The sequence below is a fragment of the Aplidium turbinatum genome, chromosome 8 (assembly GCF_918807975.1).
Source record: "Aplidium turbinatum chromosome 8, kaAplTurb1.1, whole genome shotgun sequence".
NCBI lineage: Eukaryota > Metazoa > Chordata > Ascidiacea > Aplousobranchia > Polyclinidae > Aplidium > Aplidium turbinatum.
In genome coordinates this window covers 25472596-25484710 of record NC_137479.1, presented here as the reverse complement: position 1 = coordinate 25484710, position 12115 = coordinate 25472596, and the positions used below count along the sequence as shown (strand labels likewise).

General features: G+C 38.8%; 1 protein-coding gene across 1 annotated transcript; it reads left to right on the top strand.

The window, feature by feature from the left end:
• Nucleotides 1–283: 283 nt before the first annotated feature.
• Nucleotides 284–11765, top strand: LOC145775198 (histone-lysine N-methyltransferase SETDB1-B-like). Its single transcript, XM_082586441.1, has 24 exons — nt 284–425; nt 751–804; nt 920–1024; nt 1947–2081; nt 2501–2573; nt 2972–3144; nt 3571–3703; nt 4104–4263; nt 4509–4590; nt 4771–4917; nt 5380–5464; nt 5649–5702; nt 6187–6367; nt 6733–6778; nt 6862–6992; nt 7343–7632; nt 7985–8264; nt 8819–8985; nt 9345–9513; nt 9893–9947; nt 10068–10110; nt 10338–10469; nt 10641–10977; nt 11356–11765. Exons 2-24 carry the CDS (start codon nt 754–756, stop codon nt 11471–11473), a joined length of 3147 nt encoding a protein of 1048 aa, XP_082442567.1. The 5' UTR covers nt 284–425; nt 751–753; the 3' UTR covers nt 11474–11765.
• The last annotated feature ends 350 nt before the right edge of the window (nt 11766–12115 follow it).

Below are 12115 nucleotides of genomic sequence, written 5' to 3'. Positions count from 1 at the left end.
ATGTCATTCCTTTTCAAGTATTCAGTACATGAGTACAGTACATTGTATAGTGAATTATATAGTATACACTGCAACAGGTATGTGAAGTGTGCACTTGCAAAGGGTATTTATTTTGATGATGTTAAATAGTATTTAAAATGTATTGCGTTGTGTCTCTATTGCAGTCAAACTCGTTGTGAACAAGCCTGATATTTAAGGTGTTAAAATTTCTTTTTTAAACGTTATTAGGAGGAGGAAATATTGCAGCTCAAAAGTGAAGGTTTAAATGAAGACGATTTGCAAATTTATATTGAAAAATTGCATGAATACAATGAAATAAAGGATACCGCTCAGATTGTGATTGGCCGATTAGCTATTCAACTGCAAACCACAGCTCGAGAGTTGCATTTAAAGTTTGGCTTGACTGCCGAGGATTAACATTGAAAGTAAGTAAATATAATTTTTTTGTTGCCATATTTTAGGTCATCATTTTACTGCTCTTCTAAACATTCGTTGGTCAAGTTAATACAGTACATTAGATTTGAATAAGACACAACTAGAAATGTGATTTTTGCGCCAGTGTGTCTTTCAAAACTTTGAATGCTCGTCAAAGTATGGTACCGTACTATTAAAGGTATTTATGTTTGTCAATTATTAGTTACCGCCGTTTTATGAAGTATTTCAGTATATATTTTATAAAGCTGTGTGATATTGAACTGAGGATTTCTTCAAACTCGAAAACTGGCGTGTTTACAACACTTTATATTTCAGAGAATGGCTGATACTCCTATGATGGATATTCCGGGATCAGATTTGACTAGCATGGTATGGTTCAGTTGACAGTTTGTTTAATTTACACCTGTTTTACCTTTTATTCCAAGGTAAATATCTCTGTGTCTGTTATTTACTTGTGTTGCAATGATTGATGCATTATTTGTAGATTGATACTTTAGTCGCTAAAGAACTGGACAAAACAGACTTAAATATTGTGACCAGATGCTGCAAAGACTTGTCAAAAAAATTTGATGATAACGTCATCCGCAGGGTAAGCTAGATTTTTTGTTGTCTGTAGGCTATAGGGGTCTGCTACTATTCGGTGAGTCCGATTCGGTGAGTTCCTAACCTCTAACCCCTAATCCCAAACCCCTAACCCTAAAACGGCAATGATAATTAGGCTACGGTACCCGATAATTTAAAAAAAATTGAAAAAATTCCCCGTTAAGGGATCGGACTCACCGAAACGGGCCATTCCGGGCTATAGTATATGATCTAGCAAAGTTTTTTAGTGTTTATTCAATATTCGATAAGGAATTCAATATTGGTTCACAAACTACATCTTCACAGGGCAAGATATATTCAATGGGAAATAGATTTTGTATTTTTTAGTCCTCCATGCGGTGCTGGTTCGGCTCTCAGGGTGTGCACTTGAGAAACACATTTCAGGATTGCTTTTCATTCAGCGGCATGTAGTGGATGGATAACTAAGTGTCGCTAAACATTTTAATTCCAGCAACAACATTTCAACAATTGGAAACTTCACTCTGCCAGTATTGGTAACTCCCCCTGCGTCAAAAACCTCTACAAGTATGCAAAACTACCAGGAATAACCTATCAGAGGCTTTGTCAGTTCGACGATAAAGGTTTAAACCCAGCCTACTGTACCTCACACCTATTCAACCACGCTACAATTTCTTGATCCCAAACACAGCTGTTTATTCTTGATTGGTGTCGAACCAACGTGATTGGTGTCAAACCCTTTCAATCTTTTGATAAAATTCTCCCTATGCAATTCTCTGATGTATATCTGTTGATTCTTCCGTGCAAGCTTTTTTGCATGAACTTGAAATAATGATTGATACATCTATATTATTTTGTCGTAATGTTTGAGTAATACTACCGTTGTCCTTTCACCAATTATAGTATCAGCAAATAGTAAGTTTTCTACTAAGCCTTGTTTATTTACAAAGTTGCCAGAAATGCAAGAGATTTTCAAGCAACTTGATGAAGATGTGACGAAAATGGAAATAGAATCTGCTGAGTTTAATGAAGAATTAGCAAAGTTTTCCTTTGATGAAACACCGAATGATTATTCTTCTTTAGAGGTGGTTTTCTTTTCTTATCACTCGGTTTATATGGTTCATTGTTAATTTTTTGTTAATATAATAGTGTTCCATCGAAACTAATCTTACTATTTGGAATAGTTCTTGTAAATACTTCGTATTTGATATGTGTTGCTCTCCAATCTCCATGCTCTGCGCGTACAATTTCAGCACAGCTGTATAGAGGTACAGGTACAGTCGAGTAAACCATCAACTTAAATCTATTCTCTCAACGAAAGACTGAGTGCTTAGCAAGACCAAAACTCAGCACTGCCATTTTTATGAGGTCTTTAGTTTATTTACCTGATTACGTGTAGAACTCGCTTTTACCTGCTTAAAAGTTTGAAGGATTTGCATTTGGTTATGCTTTTGAGTGATTTTTAATTATAAAAACAATCAGTTACGCTATGTTGGGTTTCTAGAAACCTGAAACTTCGATTTTGAAACCTCGACACAGCCAAAGGCAACAGCAGCAACAAGAACAAACTTATGGAGGTGTGGTTCTTTACGTTTTGATCACTTGGTTGTCGACAAATGATTATTTGTCCCTTAAAAACTATTTCCATATGAATATCGATAAATCCTTGTTTTTGCAGGATTTGTAACATCTTTTTCTTATGTTTCTTTAATATCATACAGGTTAGCAATTAGTTATACAATATACAGCGTCACTGCGTCAGCTTATAAAAAAAACTGTGCTGATATGTGCTTGGCAGTTGGCTGATGATTTTGTCAGAACTTTCGGTATAAATTTAGCTAGGTAGTGGTCAAGATGTTATTCAGCAAGAATGTACTGTATGTATGATATTACTTTTCCATCACTTGACTTACTAAATTCACTGTCAAAGCCCGGAAAGTACAATCCTGTTCTTAGTATTATTTATCCCCCATAGCTACGACGGAGTCGCGGAAATTAGAAGAAATGAGGCAATATGTCGGTAACGGTAGAATCCAAGAAGGTGCTCTCCATGTCGGTTTGGCCGTCTTGGGAAAAGGAAAGAAAGAAGAATGGCAAACTGGAGAAATAATTGAAATTCAGAAACATCAGGGCAAATTCAAATACAAGGTGAAAACTGCTCGTATACCAATAATGCATCTCTAATACGAATCTTTTTAGCATATCAACACGTTGATTAAATTTATTTGGTTATGGCAAGCTTACAATCTTTGTTTTTTGGTCCTTGTGATCAGCTCGCATCACGCCAACTGTTACATCACCTTCTTTGATGTATGCATTCCGGCTGTTACTGTGCTTCCCAACCGTTTTTTAGTCACAGACTTCCATCAAGGCTGTGGATCTTTAAACTTTAAAAAAGGAACTCTCAGTCAGTGGAAGTTTAGTAAAATTACCCGTAAATAGACGAATTGCAGCGCCTAAAATTAGAGTTTTTCGATTCTAAAATCAACACATTTACGGACCCCCTAAAAACTTTTCACACTCTCCTTGCTGGGAACCACTCATCTATTGGCTATTGTTGTCATTCGTTTCTAGGTCTTGTTCAACAAGTCAAGACAGAGGAGTTTACTCTACGCTCATCAACTTGCCTGTCTGGAGACTCCTCAACTTTTTCGTCTTGGCCAGATTGGTACCGGCTCCCGAGTTGCTGCCGTTTATAACAAAGAAGGTTAGACAAATTAGTTTACCTAAAACACATGAATTGATTTCGTCAGTTCGATTTTGTGTTAATGTTATCTCCAGGCTTTGGGTGGTTTCATTTTTCGATCCGCCACGCTTGACAGTGTTTTTCAATTATTCCGAGTCGGCAGATCATCTCGCCAGTTCATGGCCAGTCGTGAAACCTCAGTGTTCCAAACTAATAAAAAAGCAATAGCAAATTAAAATTCAGCACGACTGACTAAAATGAATAGTTTTTATCAGCTGCCACGAGTCATGAAATTTAACAAGCCTCAAGAAAGTATGCAACGTAAGCAATTTTGGACCCCTATCTTTTTCAGTACAATCTACAGTACGTACGTTGTAATTTCATTGTATTTCTAATCTTAAGCTTCATTTTCAAATCTCAGGTTTATTTTCTGGTGTGGTTGCGGAAGGGGCCGATCGAAAAACGAACAAAGGTCGTTTCCTTATCTTTTTCGATGATGGTTATGCTTTGTACTGTGCTGTGGAGGAAGTGTTTCTTGTCTATGGAAATATCAAGGACGTTTGGAATGATATCTCATACGAGTACGCAATCGATGCATGCACAATTATTATCACCGGGTTACTCTTTAAACAAATCAATGTATTTTTTTCACAGCTTAATCGTGACACTACGTTTAGAAATGATTTTACACCACAATTACAATCAAAATTAATTTTGATATCTTTCGTTTCTCAACGAATTGCTACTTTTTTACTTCAAATTAGTTATTTGATTAAAAGTTAGTGATTTATAATTCTGAGTATAGAACAGTTTATATTTTCTTCAGGGCTACTTCCAAGTACATAAAGGATTACCTTTCAACTCCAGAACGGCAGATGCTTAGCTTGAAAGAAGGGCAGACTTTGAAGGTAAATTAACAACAGACTATTTCGGATTGCATGCTGTTTTGTCATGTCGAATTTAACTACTTTGGCTTGTCATTGGCTGCGTTTTTTTTTGTCCATCTTGACTTCAAAAGGATGCAAATCTGCTTTGCTTTACGTATCATATAAGAACTCGTGCAGGATAACAAAGTTCACTTCTTTCAGGTCGAATTTAATGGCGAGTGGCATCGAGGCCGCGTTATCCTGGTCGACTGTAGTTTGGTGGAGATTTTGTATTTGTCTGACAACAGCAGAGAGTTGGTGTACCGGGGCTCTATGAGGCTGCAGCCTTTGTTTCAGCAACAACGAACGGTGAGCTTTTTCAAAGTTTTCTTGCTACTAACTTTTGATGTCTGTTTTGGTTCAATGGCATTTTTGAAATGGAATAACATCTGCTGTAAGAGTAAACCAACTGTTGTGCTAATACTTAATAGAGTTAAATAGAATTATCCAGCTTTTAATAACTCGTCAACAAAAAGGCACCAAATGTTTTATAATTATCGATTCGTTCTTCGATTAATGCCATGCGATTTGAGTCCACCATGTTAAAGAGAATGTGTCTTTGTGCCAAGTGAGAAGTGACAAGCTACTTTTAACAACTTAACTAACTTATCGACAGTGCATAGCTTGAAAGAGACGTTTCATCCGAGATAGGATGTTAGTACAGTACCAAGAAAGATGGTATCATTGTTGACAACCTAAAGTATAATATGCAACCTGTTTCTGTTCTACTGTAATCTTGGTTGTACATTTTTTTGCTTCGTTTTCTTGCAGAAGCCGCCTAACAAAATAGCCCGAGCTCATACTGGAGCGAGAAGAAACCTCATAGAAATTGTGGACATAACTGGAGAACCGACAGGTTAATTTAAAATTGGTTGTTTCTTGTTATTCAGACCCATCTTATGCCCGGTTATAAGACAAGTTGATTGATTACATCCATTAAGATTATCTTATGTTACAATGCAGTGTTGCAACACATCATGTGGGGATTTGTTAGTTTGTTTTTCAACCGTTTTGTGTTAGATTTTTTTTTTATCCTGCAGATAATTTGGAATCTTCAAAGGCGTCTGGAACAACCTTCTCCATCAAGATAGACGGTAACCACGCAATCTTTTTACTTTCTTTTTATAACAACCTCTACACAGCTTTCGCTTTTGTCCCACCTACTTTCAGTATAGTTTAGTAAATAGAAAATAGTAATAGTAAATAGAATCAAGCAGCAGTAATAATTTACACCTGTTTAATCCTCGGCAACTAGACATGAGAATCACATAAGGCGTCACATGAGCATATGCCCATGTGGTGGTCCACTTAGTGGTTTTATGTTTGGGTGAATAAATGTCAAAAAATCCATGTTCTCTACAATCATTGGAAATTTTACAGTGATCAGTGAAAAACAAGAGGTTAAAAGCTTTGTTCATTTTCATCAAAGCTTTATTGATTTTACAATACCAACTCACTGCTGATGAGTTCTCCCTTTGATGTGCTATGCACCTGCTCGGGTGACTCTTTTCTCCCAACAGTCTTTCCAAAACGGCGACGTGAGTAACTTTCATGAAAAATTTTGTTGGTCGCTTTCAGACCGGTGGGAAGCTCCGTGGTCTCGCTCGTTGAACGACCAGAAGAGAATGGCGAGCCAAACCACAGCTACACGGATACCAAACTCATTCACTGAGCTATCTGGAGGATTCGACATGGCAAGCCGTATCGCCAACAAGCTCGAAACCAAATCAACTGACAAGTCTGACTCAGGGAATGTCACGTACGCTCAGTTTCTATCCCATTGCGTTTAAGATGTTTCTAATTTACACGAACTTTTATCTCCAGTTTAATTTAATCACTTGTAGCGGAGAAATGCAACAAAAGAATGACACTTTTCTTGGGTAAATAAAAGGTTTATAAAGCAGCTGATTGTTTTTGACAAGTTCTTCGACTGTGAAAATGTGTTATTCTCGTAATCAATTTGTGCGAGCAACAGGGGTTAGAAATGAATCAAATCGCATTTCCCATGAGATTTCAAAGTTATGCTTTATTGTCGTTCACTCTATCTTTTAGTTGCAGTAGTTCGCCAATGTGTTAAAATCATTTTGCTAAGTCTAACACACAATTTCGTATGTCTTTGTTCAGGTCACAATCCATCAAAAGTCGTCAAGACAAGAGATTCCAAAACACGGTTTGTGCTACAAAATTATTGTATTGAAAATTCGATTGGTATGATGTTGAATAGACGTAAAAGCAACGATTCTTTTCGTTTAGATTGACGATGGCATAGAAGTGGATTCTTTCCCGTTGAATTTGCGCATGAAACCACAACGTTTCACCCCCCATCAGTGCTCCTCTCGCTGTGTTGAAGCCTTCTCACAATGGAATTACAAGAAGTTGGCCGGGTAGCTTGCAGGATTGTGTACACAGCCGTGCAAGCTTCATGATTTGTGTTTAAATTTGAAGTGAACTTTCTTCTGCTTACTTTCTGTTCGTCCGTTCAGTCCATGTCTAATCCTTCTTCATGACTCCCATGAAATCCCTCGCAACTTTCTTCTATCTGTTTACATAAACAGAATAAACCAACATACTTTAAATTTAAACCTTGTATTTATGAGACAAACGTTTCAATAAATAATGAGTTTTCTCACCAATTTTTCGTGTTAAGTTCGAATGACAATTTTTGAATATGCTACGTGAAAGATTTTTTCGGTTTATCAGAAGTTGTGTTCCTAAAGATCTTACCTCTGCATAGGGTGAATCCTCTCATCAAGCCTCTGCTATGCGGATGGACCCGGGATCTATGTCGGATCAAGCCTGGTTCCCACAGGACTTCCTTTCACATTTACTACCGTACACCTTGCGGACGCGCGTGCCGGAACAAGAGAGATGTTGGCCGGTACATCCGGGAGTGCCGAGTCACTGTCCTCGACTATGACCACTTCTCCTTCGACCACACTGTGCGCGCCATCATCGGTCACCCGTCGCAAAATATAATGGTCAACAGGCCACGTGATGCCAAGTTCTTCATCCCAGACTACGCAAGTAAGATACTTTGTGTTCTATATAAGCTTCTGCTCGTTTAGGTTTGTCACTTTGGTTTCAACACAACGATTTCTTAACATTTTTTAACCTTAACCTTTGAAGATTTCTTAACCTTTGAAGTAAAAACCTAGTTTACCACAGCCATGATATAAGAATGATAAAAGCAATTTGTATGTTTCTGCTTTTACTTTCGCATTCATTACATGAACGTTGCAACTACTGCTATAAACGATGATATGTTTAGCTAATTGTGTACATTTTGTTAATTTTTTTGTCAAAAGAGTTGGCTGTTTTTAGGTTCAGAGTTATTTTACAGAATTCAAATCACCCTAATTTTCTGCTTCGTCGCCAGGAGGCAAAGAAGACATGGCGATTAGCTGCGTGAACGAGATCTCAATGGAAGAACCCCCTAAAATGCCGTACACGAAGGTGCGGATACAAGGGAGGGGTGTAGAAATCAACACCAACTCACAGTTCATGATTTGCTGCGATTGTCCTGACAACTGCCGGGATCGGTCTAAGTGTCCATGCCAGCAACTGACAGTGCAAGCCACTTCGTGCAGTGGTGGGGCGAAAATTAAGAAAGACGCCGGCTACCAGCACAAACGACTTTACTCGTTCCTTCCAACTGGGTAACGATTTTCGTTCCATATAAATTTCAAGAATACAAGCTTAGACAGACAACCCAGACAACCTTATTAGTCGAGCTACGTTCAACCGGGCACACGCTTAATGGGACCGACTTACAATGTTCTCATATCCATTTTTCTGTGTGTTTGTTTTTTTAAATAAACACCACCCCTTTCATGAGGTCAATTTAACTTGATTTCGATGTGCTTCGATTGAACGTGGTTGCATTTATTTCTATGTTTTTTCGTCGTATCCAGGGTTACACCCGTTGGTTGAAGATTTAGATTAAGTGGACGGGAACGCAAAGAAGCCATTCTTTGTGTCCACCTTCAGGCATGCGTATAAGCGTCTTGTCAAAAACACAGCCGCATGCTCTTGAGCGGTGTCGACCCGACGCTTTTTCGATTGTCATATATCAAAGCTCCATCACTCGACTATGCAACCGATATGTGATTCTTGTAATTAAAACACTGCAGTTACCATCCACAACATTTATGTGGTTCAGGCTGGTAAAGAATCAAACAATGTATGACAGGTACTTGTTGGTTTGTTGCAGGATTTACGAGTGCAACCCTCGCTGCAAATGCAACGTCCAGTGCGAGAACAGGGTGGTGCAGAAAGGCCAACAGTGTCGTCTGCAAATGTTTAAAACACAGAAGAAAGGCTGGGGCATACGTTGCATCGATGACATCGAACGGGGTTCATTTGTGTGCATTTACACAGGTGCATGATACAAAAAAGTATTTACATCCTAGTGTTCAACAATTGATTACATGACTTGGACTTTTACAGTGAATGGCATGTATTTAATGAAGTACTGGACGACCACTGACTGAGCTACTACCCAATATTTTCTGGCAAACAATGCATTAAACTTAAAGATTCCTTTTCAGATTTTTTTCTTTCATTAATGTGATGTAAAAGTATTGAAATTTAACACATAGTTGAAATAATAAATTAGGTGGCTAAAGCAGTAAGATATATTGTGAGTTTAAATATACAGTATTGCGAGAAAAATAACTTTCTACCACAGCTCTGTCAAGTTAAAGTGGCTTTTGTTAAAAGTTGTGTCAATTCCTCAGGAAAGATCCAAACCGAATCCAACGCGAACACTGAAGGTCTGTTGAACGGAGATGAGTACCTGGCCGAGCTTGACCACATAGAGGTAGCAGAGAGCCAGAAAGATGACTACAACTCTGATGCTTCTAGTGGTTTCAACTCTGGGGACGATAGCAGTGATAGCGACTCTGAGTGAGTAACTTGTTCTTGCGTGAAACAGGATAAACCTCATTAACGCAAACCCTACTTTTAACTATCGCGTGCTGATGTGGTTTGAACCAATCATTAAAGTCAAGGGTGGTCTTGAACTCAGTTGTTGAGCCTCGGAGAATGAGAAGATTATCACACTAAGCCGTCGGCATCAACAAGAGTATGGTGGCCCGTTTCTTTCGGCTGCCTTTCCTTCAGCAGTTACGAACACCCTATTTGTTACACCCTGAGTAGAGGCGAGCGGTGTTTATCAACCAGCTTACGCCAGATGTCAAACCAGGTTTGCATTATTGGAAAGTTACCGTATTATCCGCTGCACCATCTCACCACCGAATCAACCATTAATTTGTTTGAATTTCAGCAAATTGAATAGACAGAGAGAAGACAGCACTGACACTGATGAGGACACATCCAACGTGAGTTTTTTGCGGCACATTTTTAAGTATAGTATTGGATTAACATCTTATAACAAGTTTTAAACAACTTTTAAACGAGTTCAGTTAAGTGGTCTCTCAGTAATGTTCTACCTTGTTCAGGAAAACAAAGACCGAACGCTTGGAGCTGTCACAGTGATTGGAGGTAAGAATGTACAATTACACAACGTTAAACTTTTGCTGACGGATAAGTTACTTGAAAGAACTGCGCTTCTTCTAAAAATATTTTTTTCGAAAGTTGGGCTTTGTTAAAGTATGATTTTTGTTCACTGAAATAGAGCTTTAACAATAATGATCATCTTCTGTTTGAAAAATTGCTTCTGTCGCCTTTTATGTGTCATGTTTCGATACTTGTATTGGAAAATTGTTCAGGTCCGACAAAAAAGCTGGGCTACTCAGTGGGCTCCTTCAGTCCTCCTTTGCTGCCAGAGAACTTGCAAAAGAGGCGAGGCAAAGTGATGGTGATGAGGAAAACTTCGGGCGCGCAAGATAAAAGCGATCACGGTGATATATTAGTGGTAGCAGATATTTGACTTCCATGTTGAGAGATGCCGAAGCGATTGTTACCTGCGCACTTCATGGGCACCGGGCTACACAGCCGACGTATGAATATTGTACATGAAATATTAGTTCTATGTAATTGTGAAGCCTAATGGTTATCACTCCTAACTTTAGGATTTGGTCAATCCCGCACTTCTTCTTCGACCCAACGCGATGAGGACACAACCGACACTGACTCTGACATCGAGCCAGTAGTGACTCGACCGCCTACCGCGAGGAAGTCGACAACCTCGCGAACCAGCGAAAAGCGAGCCGATCTTCAAAGCGACCCCGACAACGTCGGCACCCGCAGATTCTTTGGTTCCACCGGGATGTTTATCATCGACGCCAAGCAGACCGGCAACCTGGGCCGATACCTCAACCACTCGTGTACTCCCAACTTGATGGTTCAAAATGTCTTCATCGACACGCATGACTTGCGATTTCCTTGGGTTGCTTTTTTCGCTGGCATGTAAGTAGTGAATATGCATCATTATAAAACGTACTTAACTTTATGACAATTGCGTTCTGAAGTAGCTTAAAAATGATGTTTAAGTTTAATTAATCGTTCATTATTAAAAATGTTGGAATGATTTCTAAAAGTAGAAATTAACTTTGTATTTGGGTCAAGTTATAAATTAGTATTTCCATCTGTTTAACAATCACATTTAAGCTACGTTTGATATGCAGTAGCAAAGCGTACCTGCTGTTACTGGACATTATTAACCAAGAAAACAACATTTGTATTGTGAAATAGCCATAGCCTACTATACCATGATGCTATGTATGGCTTTTCGTACAGAAATAATTGGTAGAAGCGCGATAATGAAAGTTGTTTGTGTTTGAAAAGGAACATACGATCGGGAACTGAGCTGACTTGGGATTACAACTATGAGATTGGTAGCGTTCCAGAGAGAGTAATACATTGCTACTGCGGCTCGACCAAGTGCAGGAAAAGACTGCTTTGATTATTTTGCTTCTGGTGCGCTAACCGCTGCTCAAGGACTGCAATACTGTTGGAACGTTGATTTACCGTATTGATTTTTTACCTTTGCGTTTTCAAGAATTATCACCTTTTCCACACTGAATTCATTCTTTCAAAATGTTTTGTGCTTTTTCATCAAATTTTCGCTTCCTAAGATAAATATTTCGCCGATCGCCGGAAAAAATATGCTTTACGGATTTCTTGTGCCTGTGCCAACATACGATTCATTCATTCATGTTTTTTATTTCCGACCATAAAAGCAATAGCACTTGCCATAGCATCGCAGGGGTATGAAAAAAGGTAAAAACGAGCGTTAAGGCGTGCTCGAGACAAAAGTGATATGTTAAACAAGGATTTTGACACGGTCGCAACACTTAAAGAAATTTAAAAATTGAAGCAAACGTAAAAAAAATAGCAAAAACTGTTTTTGTAGGCTGGACAACGTGATAGACAATTGCTTTCCTGTGTTGTTCGGTCGTGGTGAGTTATCAAGAGTGTTGATGGTCAACGTGAAGGAAAGGACGCAGCTCTTGATGCGTTATGCATCGGCAGCAGTGGCCGAGTGGTTAGCGCGTTGGGCTCGCAGTCGAGAGCCTGCATGTTCGACTCCAGCCACCCGCACTTG

Excerpts from the sequence above, each read along its gene's own strand:
- LOC145775198 (XM_082586441.1), top strand. The coding sequence starts at position 754 with ATGGCTGATACTCCTATGATGGATATTCCGGGATCAGATTTGACTAGC. Across the intron at positions 805-919 it reads GATCAGATTTGACTAGCATG|ATTGATACTTTAGTCGCTAA; the intron begins GTATGGTTCAGT and ends CATTATTTGTAG. Across the intron at positions 1,025-1,946 it reads ATGATAACGTCATCCGCAGG|TTGCCAGAAATGCAAGAGAT; the intron begins GTAAGCTAGATT and ends TTATTTACAAAG.